Below are 25,225 nucleotides of genomic sequence, written 5' to 3'. Positions count from 1 at the left end.
TTGTGATGAAAGTTGCGATGATTTGAGGCTTCTTTTATTAAAGTCACAGGAACATAGGCATTTACAAATTACTTAGAACAGTCTTTTTTGTGTTTCGCCTTAAAAAGCACCAGAAAGCAATGATTTTAAACAAAACAGGCTTTTTTTTCATTCATTGATTTGTTTTGAGCAGAAGAAAAAATTAAACATTTTTTGTGTACAAGGAATTAATATCAGAGCAAATACATTAATAAATAAAGATGATCAAGACAAAATATCAATTGCCATGTACACTGGTAATAACAAAATAAATTCAATATGTACTGCTCAAAAAGGACTGGGAAGAAGAGAACTTATTAAATCCCACCTCCATCTCACATTTATACAACACAACACATGACTTTGGCTTCCTTAATGATATAGTAGTATATTCAGGATTAGGGTTAGATGCATTACATGGTTAGATGGGTTACATGCACACACAGAGACATGTGCACACATAGAAAGACACACACACACAGACATTAATATTAACACCAAGTTTAACGACTATTTTTGTTTGTGAGCTCCTTTTTTTTAACTCCACGCACAGACTTGTGCTCGTACTCCTGCGCACGCACGCACACACACACACACACACACACACACACACACACACACACACACACACACACACACAATATAGAAAAAGTAAAGCGTGCCTCCACAAGTCATTTATTCTTCGCTTATTTTGCCTCATAGAGTATATCTGCGCTAACCTAAATCCTTTCAGCTCCTGCTATTGTTCTGAATCCAACAGCCTCTGTCACTGAGACTTGTCTCGTCTGTCCTCTTCCAGTTTCAGCCGTTCTCCTTGCATGTTTTGCAGTTGAGAAGTGTCTGTGGAGCGGTGACTTTCATTTGTGTTCCACCACAGAACGGTATACTTCCACTTTTGTGTAACGCATCTGGAAACTGGCTTGCACGAACTTTGGCAGTGATATTTGTCGGTAAATGTGGGCATTATGCGTCGCACATGTCTCCATCTTCTCAAACGTCAACAAGGAAGTGAACGTGATGACGTACATGTCACGTAGAGGCGGGTGGGAGGTACGGGGCTAAGGTGATTGGTCAAATTTGATTGGACGAAATTGCAGCGCCGCGCAGAATTCGCGGTGATTGGTTGAATTTGCGTTAATAGTTGCGATTGCAACATTGCGAAATCCTGGAGGGACTGATAAATACACAGAGTAACATGATGTTCCTTTGTTGAATATGGATAAATCAAAGCAAGTAAACCATCAGCTCCTTTAAAACTGAAGTCACACAGTGACTCTAAAAGATAGAAAGAACAGAATCAAAGCATAGGATACGTTAGCTTCTCCAAACAAATACAACTATCGATGATTGTACTTTAAGATCCGCACAATGGGTCCAAGAAAAAACGCAGCATTGGAGGAGGCAGATGATATTAAAAAGTCACTTGGTTTTCTCTCAGGGGAAGTAACTCTTGTAAAGATGCAACAGAAACAACTCCTGGAGCTACTTGAGGAAGTGAAATTGGTACGCCTTCAGAACGCCAAAAAAAACAAACGGATAGTGGATTTGGAGAGGACAGTAGATGACCTGGAGCAATACTCCAGAATGAACGAGTGGTCATCACTGGGTTCCAGATTAAACCCCAGTTGTACACTCACGCGGTGACCGCAGACAGTGGGGGTGAAGCCGGTGAGCTAGAGATGAGATCTGCGGAGCAGCAAGTGGCGGCGTTTCTCAACTCCAGAGGGATTACGCTGGATTTGAACAGTATAGAGGCATGACACCCTCTCCCCAGAAGGAAAGATGACACAGCAGCCGTGATCCTGAGGTTTGTGAACAGGAAACATAAGACTGCATTGTTGAAACAGGGATGGAAGCTGAAAGGATCGAATGTGTACATGAATGATCACCTAACCAGAAGGACTGCTGAAATAGCCAGGAAAGCCAGCTATCTGAGGAAGCAAAACAAAATTCAAAATACATGGGTCAATAACTGTAAAATATTCATTAAACTCAATGGAACACGTGAACAGGCCAAGGTTCTGGTAGTCAGAACCCTGGAGGAGCTGGGTAAATATGACTGAGACTCATCTTCATGATCAGTGAGGTACGAGGCAGCTGTAGCTGTATGTAACAGTGACATCTGAACTAAGGAACATTTCATCTACTTCAAAAGACATGAATGACAGAGAGCTGCTACTAAGGATTCAAGGATTTGGAACGATGGAGCTGAATCTATTTTCGGACACCAATCACAATACATTACACTTTGAAGAGGATATAGACCCAGACAACATGTTTTTTTCATCCATTAATATTAACTGTAAATACTACACCGAAGAGGAATATAAGCGTTCCATTTACTCAGAAGGCCAATTGTCAATCATCCATTTTAATAGTAGAAGCATGTATTCTAATTTCAACTCCATCAAAGAATTTTTATGTCAGTTTTTATCATCGCTTTAATATTATAGCAGTTTCCGGAACATGGTTCAATATGGACAAAGGAGTGGACTTTGAGTTAGATGGGTATGAACTGAATTATGTAAACAGATTAAATAAAGCAGGTGGTGGAGCAGCTTTATATGTTGATAAAGCATTGCAATGCTAAATAATTGATAACATGACAATAGCAGTCAAAGATGTACTGGAATGTATATTAGTTGAAATCCGTAACGAAAAAAAGAAAAATGTCTTTATACGCTGTATATAGGGCACCAGACTCAAGTGTGGAATGTTTCAATGGTTGGGTGGAAAAATTGTTCTCATGAATAAGTTACAAAACCATTTTAATTTGTGGAAATTTCAACATTGATTTGATAAATCTGACAAAACTTAAAATGACAGATGAATTTGTAAATAGGATGTACAGCATGAGTCTATTTCCATTAATTACTAGGCCTAGCAGAATTACATCTCAGTGCAACTCTCATTGACAACATTTTTACTAATAACATTGAGTATTCTAATATCAGTTGACTATTGGTCTGTGATGTAACTGACCATTTACCAGTATTCACACTGCATGATGTTAACTACAGGAAAAATAACAAATATATTGACAGATGAGTACAAACTGAAGGGTCAATTAAAGCCCTCAACTCTGACTTATTGGCACAAGACTGGAACACAGTGTATGGAGAAAAACATGTGAATACAGCATACAATAATTTTTTTGAAATATTCAGTGCATTACATTGTTGAAGAAAAATCACAAAACGTGTTTCAAAGTTTGCTGCGATGAGTGTAGCTTTATTTAGTGTTCCGGAGCACGGTGAGAGTACCGATGCAGACAGAGTCTGTTTCAGTAGTCTGACCCCGAATCTACGTTTTCAGCTGGTATTTATACAGTTACTTCAAAGCAGTCAATAGAAAAACAAAAGACAAACAAAGAAATAAAGAAAAAACTGGGGGTTGTATTTCAGGAGGGAGCCAAGGGAATTTACATTCAAGGGAAAAGGGGGGGGGGGGTTCGCACTCCAGGAAGGGGGGTTCACACCAAGGGAAAGGAGGGTAAGTCTCTCAGACCTGGTGGAGGCATCTTAACATATAATCAAAACATCACTGGTTAATGCTAAAGAGGTTAGCTCAACAGGGGACATGAAACAAAAGGGTGCCGTCTGTGCTCTCAAACAATAAGGGTGCCGTCTGCATTCACAAATCACAAATTTTCTTCCTCAACATCATAAACACTGCCCTACGCGACAATATAATATGAAAAATAAACATATAAAGGGTCCCTGGTTAACCAAGGAATTACAAAACACTTGTAAAAAGAAAAATACTCTCTACAGACAATTTATTAAACTACTGACAGAGGAATCAGAGAAGAAATAGAGTATAGAAGAATAAGTTGACCACCATATTAAGATCTAGTAAGAAACTATACTACACTAAACTATTAAATGAAAATATGAGTAATACTAAAGGGGTATAGGGTATATTAAATAGCATTATAAAAGATGGTGTAAAAAAGAATACATATCCACAGTGATGGGCAAGCTACTTGGAAAATGTAGTGAGCTAAGCTACCAGTTACTCTGCTATAAATGAAGCTTCACTACACAGAAGCTACCACCGAGTCAAATGTAGCAAGCTAAATTACACAAACACCACAGAAGTAGCTCACTACATGTGAAGCTACTTTAAGTTGCGCCAACTTACATGGCGATAAACACAAGAAACTACATGTTTAAATTACCAAATACATGCAAAGTCAATTCCATTGGGTTATCAATTTGCCAGAGTAACTATAATCAAAGACCAACAATTACTGGCCAGTTACTGACATCTGCAGACCAGGATGTCATTAACAATGCTCAATATGGTCCAATTGGAGTTTAAAGTCACATGGAAGCGGAAGGCAGTAAACAGAATGCTTTGGATGGCTGTGCAGGCAGGAGACTCACTAAAAACCAGGCGTTTCACCCAGGGGTGGGGCTCTACATCCTAAAAACCTGGCGTTTCACCCAGGGGTGGTGCTCTACGTCCTGTGTCACACACATCGTGGACATCGTGGACAGTGCACTTTTGAATTTATCTGATTGGGTTTGAAGTGTGGAAGAGAATAATTTATTTAAGGTGACCTATGAACAAGAAGGCATTGTCAGCTTCAGATTTAAGAATTTTATTTAAACAAATGTTCAAAAATAACTGTAACCCTATGTTTGCCTCGTGTTGAATACATTTACATTCATGCAGCTGCTTGTGTGATCAGTAAAACCTACAAACTGCTGATTAATTCAGGATCATTTTATAATAGTGAGGAAATACCACAAATGGATTTTTGGGCAAACTAAATAGAGTAGTCTGACATGTCACTATTTCTAAAACATGTGTTCAAAAAAGAAAGAAAGCAAAAATTGAGAGTATACCCCCTTTTCCAGGGACCACTACACCACTGACAAACTGGTTCCTTTAGTGCAGTGTTTGTCAAACTGGGGGGTGTGAAGCAGTGGCAATTTCTCATAGACTGCAAGGGAAGCCTGGCTTCCCCTAAAATTATGAAAATTAAATGGTTAAATATGTACGGTTGTGTTGACATTTTATTGACTACAAATGCGTTAGAACACATTCATCTAAAAAATGAGTTCGTTCAGAATCAGCTTTATCACAAATCCACGGATGCGATGTTCACTTCTCATACATTCCCGTTGCGCTGTTTTCTCATACGATCTCTGCTCAGTGGATTTGTTCATAGATGCCTGGCGCCCATGCACTTCAATAGGACTGAGTGGAACAGTTTTTTTCATTGCCTCAAAACTGGACGGTAATTGGATAAATGCCACGATGTTGTCCTGCCCCCGGACGCCTGGCGTCTCTGGGGGTGAATGGAGCTGTGGGTGGAGCTCGGCAGGGCTGGACACCAGAATCTCACGTGCTGATTGGAGGATCAGTCGAAAGGCTGAATCCCGTTTGATTGACAGCTAGTTTGAGATCTACTCCTTCACTGACACAGTTCAATGTAATACCGTCGCGCATTCTGCTGTGAAATCAGAGAAACCACTACGAAATTACTCATTCATTTCTTGCACTGTAAATAAAACACACTCATTGTACTTCCTTGTTTCAATTTAACATAATTTCAGCGTTTTCTTGTTTCAGTTTCATAATTTAATAATTTCTTGTTCGAGTTTAATATCGTTTTGTAGATAGTTTAATCAATCAAACTGTCGGCTAGGTCGGAGTGAAAGGAGCTTCTCTTGTTTAAAAAGGCTGAAGTCTTACACCCACAACACAACGGGCCAAGGCAATCTAAGCACACCAGCTCTGTTGGACATTGAGAGGACACTGGTCCAGTCCCTGGAAAAGACGCCTACTTGGTGCGATAAGGTCACTGACCATTTTCTTAAAAAGGAATGGAGGGCCGAATGTATGTTTAAATAACTTGGCTTTTTTTTTTTTTTGATGTAAGCCGACAATGAGCTTCCCCTGTCTGAAAGATGAGCAGCCGCCACTAGTGTGAAGTCTTTCTATGGGGGTCATGGGTTCACTCCTGGGTGTTTTTTTTTGTTCTTCAGGTTAGAACATGTATCAGGTGGAACTAATGTTTGATCGTTGGAGCACCTTGGACTCATTTTACGGACATCTACCAAACCAATCTACTGCCATGGTGATCAGTCGCTAGACTAGACAAAGAGTTTAGGTTTGGACACTGGACAAGGACTGGACTGGAAAAGACACATGGGACATGTTTGTGTTTTGGACCAGTTTGGACAGTTGGACTTTAAATGTTCTCAGATGTCCAATGGAAATGGGCTCACTGACCCACTGATATTGGTCACATGTTCATCTGTGGAACCAACATGTGTTTGTTGGTCTAAAAAAAGTAGCTTTATTATCATAGTTGTAGATAATTGCGCATTTCCTATTTTTATTTGGAAAAAATATTGTCTCAGTGACCAGTCTGGTTGAGTTTATTTAGCAAAAATCTCAGTTATTTTTCAGAGGGAATCCGGCTGTAGTGCTCTTTACTGTGGGTTTGGCGGCTCTGAAGAGAGCCTTTGTGGTGATCACCGTCCACATACCTCAGCCAACAACCATCGGATGTTCTGTAGAACACCGGCTCCCTCTGCATTAAAGTGGACGCCGTCATCTGACAGGTGCTCCAGGTGAGACCAGGTGCGGGTCTCATCGCCAACTCTGCCATGAAAATGATGCTCCTGGTCCGCTCCATACCCTATCTGCTGTCCGCTCACTGGTACTGCCAGCAATGGCGCGGGAGGATGTCGGAGAACAGGAAGTGAGGAAAAGCTCCATCACTGCCCAGAGTTTGCACTGCGATTTACAAGCGCGGGCACGGCGCTTCCAAGAACGTGCACGACAACGTTTCAGTAAGACACGCCCACTCCGGGCGAAACGCCTGGTTCATAGTGAGTCCTGTACAGACAGTGTGTGTGACCCGTTCCAAACGATCTAGAGTGGTTGTGTTGTGGATAATATAATTACATTATCTAATCTGCAAACTGCTTTTCCACTGTGTTAAGCCATATAAAAATAGCGTCTGTGGTCATTACCACACTACTTGATCAAAAAAAGAGTTAAGCTACTGAAACGTTACTTGATTCAGGAAATAGTGACATTACTGCCAAGCTACTGAAAATTGTAGTAAGTTACTAGCTGCCCAACACTGCATATCTATATTACTTCATTAATAGGACTGGTGACAATTATAATATGAATGCTGTAGTGAAAAATTTCAACAAGTTTTTTGTTAACATTAGACCAGATTTGGCAGCAAAAATACTGGATATTGGAACCGATAAACAGAATGAACCACTTATACAAAGGAACCCAAACACAATCTTTCTCTCTGCTGTGACTGAATCTGAGATCTTAACCACAGTTAATGAATTTAAAAATGAAAAATTTAAAAATGAAAAAAAATGAAATGAAAAACACACGTCTCGGCCTTGTAACAGTGTGTGGGCTCTCAGTGTTTTGGGACATTGGGTCGAGCCTAGTCTCAGTTTGGGATTGTTCTGACATGTCCGATTGTATTCCCACAGCTGTTCTCAGGTGGCGGCGATTCCTTCTGAGAACACTGCCTGTGTCCAGTTCGACTGCATAGGATCTATTACCAAGTGGAGTGCTCACCGTAGCCTTTCTCCATAAGGTGTTTGGTTCAAAAGGCTGCTCTCGTACAACATCACCTGCTTTCAATGAGTCCATGTCTTTGGCTGTTTGGTTGTAGTATTTTGCTTGTCTCTGCTGGTTCCTTATAAGTCCTGATCTGTTGTTCATCACCCTTGGCTCAAGTAGGTTGTCTCCGATTGGTAGAAGGGTCCTTGTTCTCCTGCTCAAGAGTCTTTGTGTAGGGCTCGTGCCCAAACCTTGGGTTGGGGTGTTGCGATGGTCCAAAATGGCTAGATATGGATCCTGTCCAGCCAGTTTTGCCTTCCTCGTGAGTCGTTTGGCAGTTTTAACAGCTGATTCCGCCTTGCCATTACTTTGCGGATAGCCAGGAGAGGAAGTTATGTGTCTAAATTCCCATTTGCAACTGAAATTCACGAACTCTGCAGAACTGAATTGGGGTCCATTGTCTGAAAAGACAATATCTGGAATACCTTGGTGTGCAAAGTGAGCTTTCAGCTTTCAAATGACTGTTTGACTTTGTATCTGGCAAGTAGTCCACCTCCCAGAAACTGGAGTTGTAATCCACAGTCAGTAGGTACTCTTTTGCCGCGTTTCCACTGCGTGGTACCGACTCGACTCAGCTCTGCCTTTTTGTATTTCCATTATGAAAAAGGACCTGGAATCAGGTACCTGGTATTAGTTTTTTGATATCACCTCCGCCGAGGTTCCAAGCGATACTAAACCGTGACATATAACACAGCAGACCATTGATTGGTCAGGCAATTTTCTCTGTGACCCGCCGTTTTACAAAAAACAGATGGGGAAGTTGACAGTAAATATAGCGGTACATTAATCCACATGATAACACCCCAAAACTACACCATGGTTGGTCGAGGAGATTCAGTCTTTGATGGCCGACGTAAAAATTCAGACGAGACAACACGCAACGAGCAAGTTTATCAGCAACTTTCTGAACAGACGATACGGAAATAACGTGCGGCATCGCTATGACGTCCAGGTACTGTAAAGTTAGTAGTATCCTGTAATGGAAACGGTCTCCAGGAATACCAAGCCGAGCTTAGTCGAGCTAGTTCCATGTAGTGGAAACGCGGCATTTGTTGTTAAAAGTGAACAGGTCTGTTCCAACTTTAGCCCATGGTCTTGTAGTGATGTCATGTGGCTGTAGTGTCTCTTTGTTGTTTTGTCTACAGACCGATATGTGTCACATTTAGCTATGTGTTTTTTGATATGGTTGTTCATACCGTGCCAGTAGACGCAGTTTCTTGCCCTCCTTAGGCACCCCTCTGTCCCCAGGTGAGAAGAATGAATCTGCTGAGTGATGTCTTTTTGGAGCTAGTCTGGAATCACAACTCTCTCAACCCTGAAAACCAGTCCATTTTGGGTGCTCAGTTCATCCTGTAATGAGTAAAAGTTTATTTCAACAGGTACATCTTTTTTATCTTTCGGCCACCCTTGCTGGATTGTTTTGATCAGAGTCTGTAGTTTTAGGTCTGACTTTGTTGCTGTGTATATAATGTCCATTCTTTCAGCTGATATTGGCACATAATCAACCATGTTGACACATTCGGTCTCCAACTCGGTCTGACTTTTGTTGGCATTTTGCAGGTAGGCTCTACTTAAAGTGTCTGCAGTAGCATGTCACATCCAGGAACATATGTGATTTTCAGATCATATTTTTGTAATCTCAGTAGCATGCGTTGCAGTCTCTTAGGAGCATTTATCAGTGGTTTCTTGATAATGTTCTCTAAAGGCTTGTGGTCTGACTGAACACTGACGAGACGGCCATAGGTGTATTGATGAAACTTTTCCATGCCGAAGGCTATAGCCAGACATTCTTTTTCAATTTGAGCATAGCCTCTTTCTATCATTGTCAGAGCACGACTGGCATATGCTACTGGTTTTCCACCTTGTGCTGCTCCTAGCCCTGTTTCACTTGCATCACACTGTAATGTCAACTCTTCTTCTGGGCTGTAGTATTTCAGTACTGGAACATGTGTTATCTTGTCTTTGATTCTTGTGAATACATTTTCCTGCACTTCTGTCCATTCCCAGAGACTCTCTTTGTGTGTGAGCTGTCGCAGTATCTCACAATCATCTGACAGTTGCTCATGAAACTTGGACAAATAGTTCACTAATCCTACCAGTCTGAACACCTTTCATATTTGTTGGTGTTGGCATTTCAGTGACACCGCACACTTTCTCTGGGTCAACTTTGAGTCCCTCTGCTGTGAGCAAATGACCTCCTGTTTCTTGAGCTTGAGTTTATCTGCATTTAGCTTAATGTTTCTCTCTCTGCGCCTTTCTAGAAAAAGTCTTAAATTTTTGTCATGGTCTCTGCATCTTGTTTTGTGTCACCTTCACTTGTGATCAGGATGTCATCCGCGATGATGTAGGTGCATGGTAAGTTCTCGAGTGCCTGAGTTAATTTACATTGAAAAACTTCAGGTGCTGGACTGATGCCCATTGGCATTCTTAGCCACCGAAAACGACCAAAGGGAGTTGCAAATGTCGTCGGATAGGTTGACTCTTCATCTAGGTCTGGTAGAACGTCGTCTATTGTTGGAAGTGGAAAGTGTTTTCTCTAAAGCTTTAAGTGGTCTGGGGTCAATACAAATTCTGGGTCTGCCATTGGGCTTCTGCACTGACACCATGCCACTGATCCATTCTGTGCTACTTTCCACAGGTGCTATTATCTGTCTGTCCACGAGACTTGTGAGTTCCTCTTTGGTTTCATCATTGCCACTGGGACTCGGCATTTTGGGAGTTTGACAGGCTGCACAGTTGTGTCAACTTCCAGTTTATATTCACCTTGTAAGCAGCCGTCACCTGTAAACACGTCCTGAAACTCAGTCTTTACCTCCTCCAGCTGCCATTTGTCTCTCTACTCTGGCTCTTTTGTCAAAATACTATCTAGTGCATAAATGTTGTCATATTGGACCTGAATGAGTTTCATTGCTTCACTTGCCCTGCGACCTAGTAGAGGTGTTTTACAATCTTCTTCAACAACTTGAAACTCAACTCTGTACTTTTTCTGATTCCTTAGATTTGTCATCTTAACTATGTACTTGCCTAATGGACACAGCTTTGACTTATTGTACATCACCAATACCTTGTCCGTGTGCTCCAATTTCATATCCGGATTCAGCAGAGTGATGGGAATGACGTTGCAGGTTGCACCACAGTCAATCTGGAAGTTCACAATCCTCTCATTAATAATCATCCCAGCATACAGTTGCTCAGTTTTACCTTTTTGTTTTTCTCTGATCTGGTTCACTTCTGCGGCTGTTGATGTTACTGCTGTGACTGTCATTATGTCCTCGCTTGAGTTTGAATCAATCTTTGCTACTGTGTGAACTGTTTCCTTATGCTCTTTCACTCCAGTTTTGCTCCTGCATTTCACTGTAAAATGATTGTCTTTTCTGCATTTCTTGCATTTTTTCCCATAAGCGGGGCACATTTGCTTTAGTCTTGTATGTGTTTTTCCACAGTATTTACAAGATATTTCTCTGATCTTGAAATTCCTCGTCGCTTGTTTAATCACATGTACATCCTCTGCACCACATCCTTCTATTGTTTTGCTGTACACATGAGATCTCCATTGACCTATAAATCTGTAGACACTTGTCCATATCCAGTTTATCTTCTCCAAGTAGTCGTTCTCTCCAACTTGAGCTGTATGTGCCGCAGAGTCCTGTCTCGTATTAACAAATCTTTTAATTGCCCGAAATTGCAGGTACTAGCCAGCGTTTTCAGTTTGGTCACAGACTTGTCAATAGATTCTCCCGGAGCTTGATTTCGTGTAAAACATCTATCTTTCCACTGTTTCATTTACTTTGGGCTTACAGCAGTGGTTCCCAGCCTTTTTTGGCTCGTGACCCCATTTTAACATCACAACGACCCCAGACATTCACAACGGAGACTTTTTTTGATCATGTACCAGTTTGCTATACTATGTTGCAAAATAAACGTTAATTTTAGATGACATTTAGTCCATATAATATATATTATGGACAGAGGCAGAAAAGCCAGGTGTAGATTACTGCACAAAGTGAGAATTTTATTTTCCTTGGTCAGGATATGTACAGTCAGTCCAGCTTGTATTTACAAGGCTGACAATTAATACTGAACAAACAATAACTCAAACTATGAATTATGAAAGAGCTGCAGCATCTTAAACCGACCACAGTGAACATTTGAAAGATAAACAGTACTGCAGTGCTTCAGAGTTTGTCATGTCTTTTATGTTTTGGGATTGTCTCTCTCAACTCACCATATATTTTTTATTAGTAGGTTTTTATTTTTATCAATTACTAGAAATTTCAGGCGACCCCACTTAAATTCCAGGCAACCCCACATGGGGTCTCGACCCCAAGGTTGAAAAACACTGGGTTACAGTGTTCATCTAGCTTACCCATCAAGCCGTTAACAGTCACTATTGCTTCTGAGCCTATTAACGTCCCACAGAGCTCTCTGCCCCGTAATAGGTAATAGAAAAGTTTTACCCATGCCTTTTCTTCTGCGTCTAGCATCGCTAACTCGATATACAGCCTAAATTCTTTTTTCCAAGTATTCCATGACTTGACGAGATTAGCAGAGTCCATACACCACTGCTGAGGCGGTTTTAATCCAACCATTCTTGTACTTCCAGTGCTCAAACTTTCTTACTGTTCCACTGCTGTGCTAGCGCCGTTTAGCTTCCTTTAGCTACATTCGTCATCTACGCTTAGTGGTACCTGTGCTGTCTACACTGCTCAAAATGCACCGCTGCCACCATGTTTCAGCTTGTTCTGTCTCCAAATGACTATACAAACTCGATGGTTGAGCCTTACCCTAGCTCACAGGGAACTTTTATTAAAGTATGCCTCAGTAACACAGCAGTTACATTTCTCAGTAGGTGTATCACTCTTAACTCAGTTCAGGTAGGAATCAAGAACACATAAATAGTTATAAATAGTTCCTATTGTTACACACAGTATACACACAGTATATACAGTGTATACACACAGTATTTAGTTTAGTTTATTTCAGACACAAACATAGTACAAAACATAGGGAAAAAAAATAACAAAACAAAATAAAAAATAGAATAATAGAAAAAAGAACAACTGTTGTGCCTGAAAGGGAGTAGGAAGAAGCCACTGCTTATCCAGTCCTACTCCCCGATTCCAGTCCTCAGACCGTTAAGTGCTTAATGACTTGATATACAACATAAGATTATGATTATCCATAGATACACCCCTACAAACCTGTACACCCATACACAAACAGTCACATACACATATACATACACACCAATTTATATTTACATCTGTACTACAACCCATGTCCGCACCCCCATGTGTATATATACACACACACACCATACAATATAACAACCTGACAATCCAAATAATGTTCACACCCTTCCACTCCCGCATTGTGGAGGACAGCACCAGCCCCAATGATGTCACATGACCTCAGAGGGCTGACCTTGAAGTGGTGAAGACAGTGAAAGCGTTCATTCAGGAGGCCAAATGTCATTTGGATCCTGGCCCTTGTCTTGGCATGGGCATGTTTGTAGGCCTGCTGTGCTTCCTAGGGGTCTATGTATGGTGTCAGGAGAAAAGGCTGGCAGGCAGACCCCCTGTCCCCCAGAAACACACCAGACAATTCACCTGTCAATATAAAACCTCAGCATCACAATTTCAGAAATACCATGACATTCTGGGCACAGATATGATGGAAACAGTGGTTATTAATAGAGGTTGTATGGCTCACCTTGTGAAAGGCGCAGATAGATTCCAGAGGTCCCAAAGACTCGGGAGTCATGGACCAAGCCAGACCACTTTGACACAACACTGATGACACAGTCAGCATTGACCATCTGAAATGATAAGATGAAGAATATTAAACCAAACAATGCACATCACAAGCAATGAACAGTGTTCATTATTAACCCATAAAGGCCCAGTGCTACTTTTGCGTCAGGTCACAAATGAATTTTCTCTCTATCTAACCTTTCTTAAGTGATTTATCACCATTTATTATAATATCTTCTGTAGTTTGTATCTTATCAGTATAAATCAGGTATTTTCCTGTATTTAATTTTCTGACCATGAAGATGTTCATTAAAGCTCAGATTAAAGTTGGGGGCATTATATCAAAAACAGAGAAAACTGCAGAAGAAGTGAATTTTTCAGTTAAATCTATCATTAACTAAACATAAAACAAGCATTTCCATCCACTGTCATTGATCCACCTCCACGGGTTTTACTGGTGAATCAGTGTTGTTGAAGATGACGGTGTTTCCAGGTTCACTACGAAGCCTCTGAACATCCAGACCTGATGACCATGAATAGATGACAAACTATATTTTACACCAATAATTTACATGTATTGACAGGACTAATGGATCAACAGGTATTAAACAGTTTAGATCAGTAGATCATTTAGGTTGGTGATGGATGTTTGGGGTTTTAAAAGTTAATTAACAATATCAGAAAGTCATGAATCAAGATAAGATAACTTTCTTTATCCCAAAGGTAAATTCACTCAAGTCAGTGAGCTCATCTATTTATCACAGAGTTACACAGTTTGATGGAGTTACATTTACACAATTTCACTCTCATCTACAGTCAATTTCACAACTACGTTTTCATAGATGTTAATTAACTATTTGGATTGTAATTCTGATGGTTTTAGCAGAGCAGTGTGTGTATTTGTGCACTACTTACTCATTCAGGCGGTCTGCAGTCCTTTTCCACGCTGTCTCTCGTTTTTATAACTATGGCAGTGTTGCCTTTCTTTTTGATTTGGTCCTTTACTTCCTCAAAAGCCAAAATGAGGAGTTTTGCACCAAACGGGAAAAGTACACTGCTCTAGTTGCCATGGTGAATCGTGAATCTGTGATTGATGTCAGGGTCTACTGAGAAAACCTCATGCACGCACTTCTCCATAGAGTGAGTGAGTTACACCTGGCTTGATGAATCTGTCTGTTCAACCTGGCTTGTTCTTTGTGCAACCAATTAAGCCTGGACGCCCTTGTTTTGGATTTGTTGAACGTGGCTTAGTCAGTAATCCTGGATTACTGAATCCTAGTTTTGTGCAATAGGCCCCTGGTGTTGTCAGATATGTTTAATGTTTGTTTCTCCTTACGTTTGCTCCCAGGTGGTGTCCAGCCAGTACCCGGAGGTGAAGTTCTCCATGATCCACAAGAAAATCAACCTGGCCGATGACATGCTGGCCTGGGAACACGAGCGCTTTGGGATCCGCCGCCTGCCGGCGTTCACTCTATCCCACCTGCCCTCTCACCGCCTGGCTCAGCGCTCCAGCATCATGGACGTGCGGTCAGTGTCCCAGTCCTCTCGCCACGGAGCGGGAGAGCCCCCTGCTGGGTGGGTTCATTACTCCAAGTCTCTGAGTCACCAAACAAAACCCCTTTTTTTAACCGCTTTTCTTCACGTTGTGTGTGTTGTTATAGTCTCATGATCTTCCACGTCTTCTGACCCACTGTCTTTGGTCACATGTTAAATCCCTCCATCCTCCCGTAGTGTTGTAGACTAGTATTGTAGGAGCCTGACCATTGCAAAAGCTCATCTACCACTGTATTTATGCACCTGATCAAATCTGCAAACATTGTAGAAGGTTTGGGATTTGATACCTCTCCTGTCCACTCTCCATTCTTTAATCTTTATGTCCAAGTCTGTCTGTTGGTAAACCTGTTAGTTATTATATTATATGTTATGCCTTTGCTCTAAATAATTTGGTATTCATGTTCATCTGTTTATAATTTATTGCATTTCAGCCTGTTTGTGTCCAAGCAGATTCTGTTTCTCTCTTCCTTCCCTTGTGTCTGAAGTATCTGCTTCACATTTGGTTCCTTTTGTAACTTTTCTGCTGACTCTTTGTCTTGTAGGCCTCATGTTGATGTGAAGAAACTCAGCAGAAACACCAAAGTGGTGGCAGAAGCCCTAGCCAGGGTGATCTACAACCTCACTGAGAAGGTACAAAGACAATATTTACACAATTTCCTCACATCTAAAAGAATACTAGAGAAGTACTAGACAGTGGAATTCCTTCCTGCAATGCTGATGTTGTACTTTGCTGTCCAGGGTGCACCAGGAGACCTGCAAATCTTCACAGAGCAAATGGTAAGACACTGAAGCCACCTCCAAACCAAGAAACATACCTCTAGTTATGAAGGTTGAGGTCATACCACAAGGACAGTGGAAGAGTGATTTAATGCAACAACTAGTCAGATGTATCATAGTTGGACAGAACACGACTGATTTACCTTGTTTTTATCTAATTATTAAAATATTACAAGTAACAATATGAAACCTGAGTGGTTGAATTCGATGGCACAACAGATGGGAGTCAGCTTTCTCATTTTGTTGTGGTCTATCAAAACATCCACAACAGGATTCTTTTTTTATGTAAATAGAAAGTCATGTTGGAGATTTGGATCATTTCTAGCTTTTCAGATAAATGGCCATGTTACATGTTTTAAGGGCATTTCCAAAATTGAAATAGCTGTATTCTTTATTAAAATATTTTAATAACTTCATTTATCCATGTGGGGAAGTGTATTAATAACCCCATTTTTTTGCATTTCCTGCTTTGTGGATGTTCATCTTTTGTTGTCAAAGTTCAACTGGATGGGTTTTGCTGTTGAAAATGTTTCATCTGTGATCCAGTTCTGTTTCTGGTGAGGGGACAGACTTATAAACCTGAGGGGGAGGGGTCTGTCTAGGTTGTTATTCCCATGTGTTAATGACCTTAAGTGTCAGGGTCGTTGATGCTGTGGTGAGAGTTGTATTCTCCAACACTTGAAGTGGAGCTTCTGTGTACACAATATTGTTGAATGCCACTGTGAATGTTCACAATGTTACATTTTACTGTGTTATTCTACATGATAGATACATTGTGTACAGTGCTGTATAGATGGACCTAAATACATCGACTAGCCAAAATGTCCCACACTCTAATATTTAGACTTAGTCTTATTTAGCCTTTAGCTTTGATTATGGCACACATCCTCTGTGGCATTGTTTCATAAACTTATTCAATGTCACAGTATTTGTTTACTTCATTTTATGGACACATGACAGTGCTGAACATAAACCTGACCAACTAACGCATCAGATTGTAACACTGATCTCACAGGCTTGTACTGTCAGCCCTAGGCATAATGAGTAATCATTTCATCACATTCATCCTGATGTGTTCATCACTCTGGAACATGGTTAATCTGGACTTATCAGACCACATGATCTTTATCCGTTAAACACAGCCCAATCTTTATGCTTCTGTCCAACTGATGGATGTTAAAGAAAAGAGAAGCTACTGCATCAGTTAAAGGGTTAAAGAAACATAGTAATCACTGCAGTAATTATCAATCAATCAATCAAATTTTATTTATGTAGTGCCAAATCATTACAAAAGTTATCTCATGACACTTTACATATTGAGTTGGTCGAAACCAGACTCTAAGCCAATTTACAGAAACCCAACAGAATCCTCCAGGAGCAAACACTTGTGACTGGTGACAGAGGTGAGGAAAAACTTCCTTTTAACAGGCAGAAACCTTGAGCAGACCCTGACTCCTGGAGCATGGCTGTCTGCCTTGACCAGTTTGGGTTAGAGATAAAGTTAAAGGATAAGATAAGATATTATAATATATATAAGATAAAGGTAAAGGAGGAGAAAAAGAGAGAGCGATAGAGATGGGGAGAGACTGGGGGGAAGTAGGGAGAGACACATGGATGCAGTTGATGCACAGATAACTGAACTAGAACTGTCAAAAGTAGATTGGCTGGTGTTAGTATAATTACTAAAAAGCAGAACAAAGGCCCATGACTGTTAATACTACTACTACAAATACAAGTATTAACAGTGGATGTACTACCACTACAACAGTACAAATAATATAAACCTCTACCATCTATGGAACTATATAATAAACACTATCATAACTATATGGATAAGTGAGTGATGGGTGATGGGTTGGCAGTCTACTTGGGTCAAATTAGTATTTGCATCACATACATATGATTAGTCTGTACTCATGCTACTTGTGCATCTGTTGTGTGTGTAATGTGTGTGTTGTGTCTGTTGTGTGTAATGCGTGTGGTGTGTGTCCAGCAGGTGCAGGAGGAGCATCTGTCAGCCGTGGTCGATTGGTTGACGGCGCAGCCTCGAGCTGCTCAGCTGGTGGACAAAGACAGCAGCGTGGTGTCCACTCTGGAGTACCACCTGGCACACTACCTCAAGGACGTCAAGAGACACTACGTCAAGGCAGACAAAAGGTATAGAGTGGAAACTAGCAGGAGCATTACTTACTCACCATCCATCCAACCAACCAGTCGGTCATTATTTACATGCAAAATTGTTTGAGTACATTCTGGAGGTTTAATGGACTGATGGTATTCTAAACCAACTCCTCTAGGTATCTGCCAGAAAATGAATGTGAAATGTTATATTTTTCATTGCAGACCAAAATATGGTTAGTTATGCTAGGACTATACTAATACCACACAGAATTCATGAAATGAAAATGAGTGGAGATGAAAGGTAAAAAATATATATGGTTAATATAAATTTTTACTTCGTATTATTTTATTATATGCAATTAGTTTATTTTCTATTTGATTTCCTCATGTTCTATGAGGTGGCATTTGAGTTGGTATGTAATAATCCATAGTCTAAATGTTGATATGTTTTCATAGTCTTTTCCCTCTCTCCTCAGGGATCCAGAGTTTGTATTTTATGACCAGCTCAAGCAGACAATGAACGCATACAGGTACACTTTTACTACACACACATTTCTCAAAATGCTCTGTCTAGTCTCAGTCAATCTTGAGCTAAATGTATTTTTAAATTTTGGTTCATTCTAGTAAAAGCTCTAACATGAACATTAAAAGCAGCCACACATTTGTCTTGTGGTCACTTTCCTCTTGTCTCTGTATCTCACTGTGCTGTTTTCCTCTCAGAGTGAAACCTGCGATCTTTGACCTGCTGTTGGCCGTCTGCATTGCAGCCTATTTGGGGATGATGTATCTGGCGATCCAAGTAAGTCACTTCAGTCACAGTAAATGAAGTTTACACCACACATTTGTTTTGGCTGGTATTGCTCCAGAATTCTGGACATATAAAACAAGTTATTTGAATTTTTTTAATTTGTCTTTATTATTATCCTTTAAAATGACACTGGCCTATCAGAGGTATGGTGTGGATTACTTGTACTTTATTTCAAAAGTGTATTTTATATATTCCTTTAAACTTATTTAAGTTTTTAATTTGCTTTAAAATCTTACATTATGAGGAATGGCAAATGTGGATGGTAATGTCCAAAAATTCCATATTAACATCCTAATTAATAGGTTAAAACAGTGTGCAAGATGTTTTAGAATGTCAGAGACAGACCATAGTATGTTTACTGTAGGTATGGGTAAATATTCCAGTATTCAAGCTTGAGATAATTCAGTATTAAACACAGCCTGTCACTGTTCAAACTATTACACAGGTGCAGAGAGGAGATCGGCTGGTTACTAAGGTAATGAGCCCCCAACTTGTAAGGAAGCTTCCAGAAAGTAAAATGTATTCACTAGCGGTGCGGTACGTGTCGTACTATTCGGTATGCCCCTCACAGTTCGGTACAAGCATTTACTGCGGTATGGCTCTTTGTCATTTTCAAATGAAATTTCCAGGCAACTCATGTTTATATTAGAGCTTTGCAAGACGACTGACTTACGGAATTCTTCAGTCATTGGTTGGAGCTGGATGTGGAGCCCATCTAAAGCATTACGCGGGGAGCACGTTGGAGCCGGACGCAGAGCACAGCCCTTCTACTTCCAACTACCCTTCTCAATATCAATATTAGTAACCACATTGGATGGATGGACTTTATTTTTCCCAAACTTGGAAATTACAGAAAAAAACACACAATTACAGCGGGAGCTGCTGTTACTGGCCGGCCTCCTGGCAAGGCACCATCTTGTTAGTAAAACCTCCTTTGTTATCGCCATGTTTATCATTGACTTTCGTCTTCTTCTCAAAAAACTTTACCCTTCTTTGTGGTATTTTGCCCAGACAGGTCACAATGACATGCCGGATTGTGTGTGCAGAGACCGGCTGTCTAAAGGCTGGTTTATGCTTGCCACACGAACGTAACATGCGGAAAATAGACGTGGGGAGTCAGCACAAGAGTACATGTGATGCTTTTATACTCTGGGCAGCTCCGCGCAGCGTCTGTTCCCAAACTGCAGGGGGTAGTGTGCCACAAACGCATGCCTATAACAATAAAAAGCTAGAGAAGAAAATTATCAATAAACTGACCTCCTCCGGAGGGAAATTTGTGTCTGTTTCCCTGTGTTTAATAAAATTCAAGAGCCAGCTCAACTCTCTCAGAATACATGGGACGCTTGGGCTCCCCCCTGGTTCACCACTTCTCCCTTTGGTGGTCTGTTTTGTCTTCACATATCTGTCCTGAATATTTTTCCAGGTTTTTTTTTTTTACCCATTCCTCCCCTTTGCCGACTGTAGCTGCAATTTCCCTCCATGAATTGTTCACCACTCGGCTGTCGCGGTGGTCCCGGTGTGACGAATCATACAAGTGCCTGTACTTCTGTACTTCTACCACCAGGAGCTCCTGAATGTCGGCCATGTTGTCCGCACATCTCTTACAAATTTTCTGAGGTGCGTGACGCAGAAAGTTTCCGCTTGAGATGAGCCATGCGAAGGGGCATGGCTGTGAAAATGACGTCAATTAACCGCGTGAAGCTGCACGGAGCTCGCTGACGCAGTAAGCATAAACCAGCCTTGATACTCCAGGCGGCTCCATTTGGTGTCTATTCCCAAACTGCAGGGGGCAGTGTGCCACAAACACAGGTCTGTCACAGTAAAAAACTAGAGAAGAAAATTCATCAGCTTGTTTTCTGTTCTCACATAGTTATCAATAAAATGACCTCCTCCGGAGGGAAATTTGTGTCCGTTTCCCTGTGTTTAATAAAATTCCAGAGCCAGCTCAACTCTCTCAGAATCCGCTCCCTCCTGGGTCTCCACTTCTCCCTTTGGCAGTCTTTTTTGCCTTTACATATCTGTCCTGAATATTTTTCCAGGTTTTTTTTTTTGCCCATTCCTCCTCTTTGCTGACTGTCGCTGCATATTCCCTCCATGAATTGTTCACCACACGGCTGTCGCGGTGGTCCCAGTGTGACGAATCATACAAGTGCCTGTACTTCTGTACTTCTACCACCAGGAGCTCCAGAATGTCAGCCATGTTGTCTGCGCGTCTCTTACAAATTTTCTGAGGTGCGCGACGCAGAAAGTTTCCGCTTGAGATGAGCCATGCGAAGGGGCGGGGCTGCGAAAATGACATCAATTGACCGCGTGAAGCTGCGCGTAGCTCCCTGATGCAGTAAGCATAAACCAGCCTTAAGGCATCGTCTGCAGCTGCTGGCACAGAGCTGCTAACATTAACCACAGAGCTAAAGAGCAGTGTGAAGTGAAAACAAATGTCTGAAACTTCAATGTCCGGCTAAAGTTTCCCATTCCGCTCCACTCTAGTAGCGTATTTGATTACTATTTTTTTTCTTCTCGTCGCTGGCTTCATTGAAAACGAATGCACATCGTTGGAGGGGAGAGTTAATGGTGGGTTTTACAACAGTGAATATGTACTCCGAAACTGTAGGGGGTGCTCCGCCAAGAAAATGCTAGAAAAACAGTGAAGAGGAACCAAAATTGTTAAATGTGTAGCTGAGAGACTTAACAGTTACTTTTGAGTAAACTCATAGAATTTCATATTTTCTTAAAAAACTCAGCATCATCAAACTTACACATACCCTGTTTGTATATCGTAGTATTTTTTGTATATTTTAGTGTGTTGTAGGATTTTTTTTTAGCACTTGAGTGTATTTTTTGTGCATGTTGGTGTATAATAAATATGAGGCCAGTTGTTCTGTTATTTATATGAATGGAAGGTCTGAAATTTGACCAAAGATGACCAGAAAAAATTCTTAAAAAGTCAGCCTCAGCTTCCTCAGACCTGCAGGTCCCCTGATTATAACTCCCTTGCCTTTGTATTACTGTTTGTTGTTGTTTTCTGGATTATTATTTCATAAGCTTTCATTCCTCTTATACTTGACATTGACTTTCCAGCTGAAGTGAAATGTGCTACAGTAGGTTTTCCAAGCTATCAGCTGTTAGTAAACCCTGGCAGTTGTGTGTCTGTGCAGAGGAAAAACCATATGTGAACCCTGTTTGTTCCTGTGTTGTCTTTGCAGAACTTTGGAGTCCTGTACAGCGTTGTCCGTAGAATCACTCAGCCCAAAACCAAGACCCATTAAGTCTCCAGACCTGGTCCACTTCAACAAACTCTGTCCTGTAAGAGACAGTAGCCAGGTTACAATGCTGCTGAAATGATGATGGTTTTCATACCAGCAGACACCCCACCCCCCTTCATCCAACCTGAACTCAAATCTATGATGTCAGATCCTGTCTTGCTGCCAGCTGTAACCCATGTGGTCTCACGGACCAGAATAATCAGGAATCACTTTTTCATTGTTCTGTCCTGGTTTCCCACATGTCTTGTCATTTATGTTCCATTCATATATTTCATGATGTCAGTGATGTAGCTAAGGCATGCATCCACACTTCAGAGGTTTAAGTTGAATTAAGAGGTTGTAACGTCATAACTGCTGATCACTCCTGTCTCTTTTACTGCATTTTCCCAGTTTGGGATCAATAAAGTCTATCTATCTAACTATTGATTGAAGTGATTGCTTTGTCAGGTTTAACCCTTAAAGACCCAAACATCCACCGTCATACAAAACTATCTACTGATCTAAAATGATTAATACCTGTTGATCCACTATTCCTATCAATACATATAAATAATTGGTGTAAAATGTTTGTCATCTTTTCATGGTCAGCAGATAATGAACCATTTGGACGTTCAGAGGTTCTGTAGTGAATGTGAAAACAGTCATCTTCCAAAACATGGAATCACCAGTAAAACCCATGTAGTTTGATAAATGACAACAGATGGAGACACTTGGTGTATGTTTGGTTAGACAGATTTTTTTTTGAAAAAGACACTTTTCTTAATTTTTTCCAGATTTGATTTAATAACTTTTGAATTCACTCTGAGCTTTTATGAACATCTACATGATCAGTAAATTAAATACAGGAAAATACATGCTTTACACTGAAAAATGTAAAATGTAGAGGATAGTATCATAAATGGTGATATATCAGTTGTCTCAAAAATAGTTCTTCAAGGGTCTTTAAGGGTTGAGTCATGATGGTTTTGAGGCAGCTGGAGGGAGACACAGACCACTGATAAAAGTCCAGAATTTGTTTTGTCAAGGCTCAACATGGAGGAAATATTCCCTCACAGAATTTATGGTTTACATAAGACAAGTTGTCTAAATGAAATGTGAAGTAGTGTTTAGATGATCCTGATTTTATGGCGTTCAGTACATTTACTAATGACAGTAAAATATGGTGGATTTCAACAAAAAAGTTGCCTAATTATTATTGTATTTATTATGATTTTTCCTCTTCTCATAAAACATAACTAGTAGAGCAGAGCAGATTCCACTGTAAATGTCTAAATGTTCGCCTTTGTGTAACCTTTTTTACTAGATGAAATTTGTTTCTGTGTGATTTGATGCGTCTTCACTTGAGTTCAGACTTTTTAAAGATCCTGAATCGATTTGTAAAAGTCATTTTGGGGATATTCTCTAAATCTGGAAGCTCAGAAGGTCACAACATCCATATGTTTTGTTGTCGAATACATGAAAAAACTCCCCTTTTAAACCTTTTTTAATCAGCTGAAACATGTTGCGGTGAATGTGGTCTTTAGGTGACTGAAAGTACAAATGTGACTCGATCAACTGTTTTGTTTTGTTTTGTTTTGTTTTTTAAAAAAAGCTGTTAAGATTTAGGTTAAGTCGTCACTGCAGTTTTTACTTATTTAACATCAAAAGTATCCAGTCATAAACTGAACTGGTTAAAAGTGAGTGTGCAGTGATGACTAAAGTTGTATCTTGCCTCTTGTGGGTGAGCAGTTAATTTGTTGTATTTTTCATGAGCTATTGCATGACCTGTGATCTCCCACCTCCAGCCCCATTACCATGGTAATGCTGACGGGATGTTTTTTTTTTTATTTTTATTTCTACTTATGCGAGGGGAAAACACCATCTGGTACCATATAAATTTTAATGTATTGAAACAGTTTTCAGTCTTGCACTGAAATGAACTCTGGTCTGAACTGTTTCATGTCATCCACACTTGATCTTTGCCTTTGCAATGGAAATTATATCAGATGTGATTAAAAAAAGAAAAACACTCAAACAATGAAACAAGTTTACTGGCATGATTTTATTCTATGGGAAAAATTTAATGATAACATTGGCTGAATGGTATTAAAACTGTATTACAAAAGAGCAAGTTTGTGTCTTAATCATCAGATTTAGAAAGCAGTCATATATAGTTATTTTAACAGTTTCAAAGAAAAAAGGGAAATTTGCATTGGATACCAACTTGTATACTTAAAATACACGCTCGCATAAGAGATTCAACTCATGATTCTTCCCAAAAAAGTTTTTAAAAAAAATTCCCAGATTTCCTTTTTCCAATTTGATCTATGAATGAACAATTAAAATAATACTAATAAATTACAGTGCAATGTTTTTTTTTAGTTAAATACTTGTGGGGCTTTGTGCCTCTGGTTCTTAACTCTCTTCATTCATAACCAATTCTCGTAAACACTTGCCTTGTAGTTTTAGGTGGACATTTTGGCACAATCATAGCATTAATGTGAATACTTTGTCATAATGGGGTGAAGTCAGTTCAGTCAAAGAACATCTAGGTGAGTCTGTGTCAGACTGTAAATTCTACTGTCTGTTCCAATGCTGACAGAAAAGCTGATTGTATTTGATAAACAGTCCTGTAAGGCCTTCCAATTCCATATGGTTGCATTATTCATTAAGCCAGAAGATTTACTATGTCAGTCAACTCTGAAATGCCACATAGAGCAGTAGATATGTTCAGATATCTGCTGATTTTTAGGCTATATGTGCCCACAATTCATTGCTTGTAAGGCCCTTTCCAAACTTAAAATTGGGATCTAAAATGGGTTAGTGAGCTGTTTTTCTTGGGTCATCAACTATAAGAGTAAAATACTTCATAGTATGTGATTTTCCTAATTAAAATAATGGAATAGATAAGTCTTAACCTCATCAAACCCATCTGGAATGTCGATGAGAGGTGTCAGTTGGAAAAGACATGACAAATATGAGGGTTTGACAAAACACCCAGTTGAACTGTTTATCCAGTCATTCATTACACAGACCGGTAAAAAAGAAAGATAATAAAAAAAATTTTTTTAAATGGTTTAATTGATACGGTGAGTATCATCTTACTTCTTAAATATCCATCAGTTTGATAGAGGGAATAAAAGTTGGACTGTGTTTCAATTGAAAAAGGTCATGACCAAAATAGGAGATGGTCAAAACAGGCTAGAAGTTGGTAAAACCTTTATAAGACATTAAAAATAAGCTAAAGGTGGATAAAATAAAATATGCTATACCCAATTAAATTAGACTAAAAGTACAACCAAACAGAGTTAGTTTAAACAGACAAGTTGGTT

At 40.1% G+C, this 25,225-nt stretch overlaps 1 protein-coding gene across 4 annotated transcripts in view; it reads left to right on the top strand.

The window, feature by feature from the left end:
- The window catches only part of ncln (nicalin), a 131,455-nt gene extending 109,017 nt beyond the window's left edge, over positions 1-22,438 (top strand). Inside the window, exons 9-15 of one of the 4 annotated variants that reach the window (XM_030132094.1) lie at positions 14,740-14,918; positions 15,488-15,575; positions 15,684-15,722; positions 17,719-17,879; positions 18,320-18,373; positions 18,564-18,642; positions 21,855-22,438. In XM_030132094.1, the coding sequence (XP_029987954.1) occupies positions 14,740-14,918; positions 15,488-15,575; positions 15,684-15,722; positions 17,719-17,879; positions 18,320-18,373; positions 18,564-18,642; positions 21,855-21,917 (663 nt within the window). In that variant the 3' untranslated portion in view covers positions 21,918-22,438. Of the gene's footprint in view, positions 1-14,739; positions 14,967-15,487; positions 15,576-15,683; positions 15,723-17,715; positions 17,880-18,319; positions 18,374-18,563; positions 18,643-21,854 lie in introns of all 4 variants that reach the window. The other 3 variants (XM_030132092.1, XM_030132093.1, XM_030132091.1) reach the window with 3 other exon arrangements.
- Positions 22,439-25,225: the final 2,787 nt, after the last annotated feature.

Source organism: Sphaeramia orbicularis, chromosome 4, assembly GCF_902148855.1.
Source record: "Sphaeramia orbicularis chromosome 4, fSphaOr1.1, whole genome shotgun sequence".
NCBI lineage: Eukaryota > Metazoa > Chordata > Actinopteri > Kurtiformes > Apogonidae > Sphaeramia > Sphaeramia orbicularis.
Note: the sequence above shows the minus strand (reverse complement) of the source record. Positions and strands in the feature narration are given on the sequence as shown.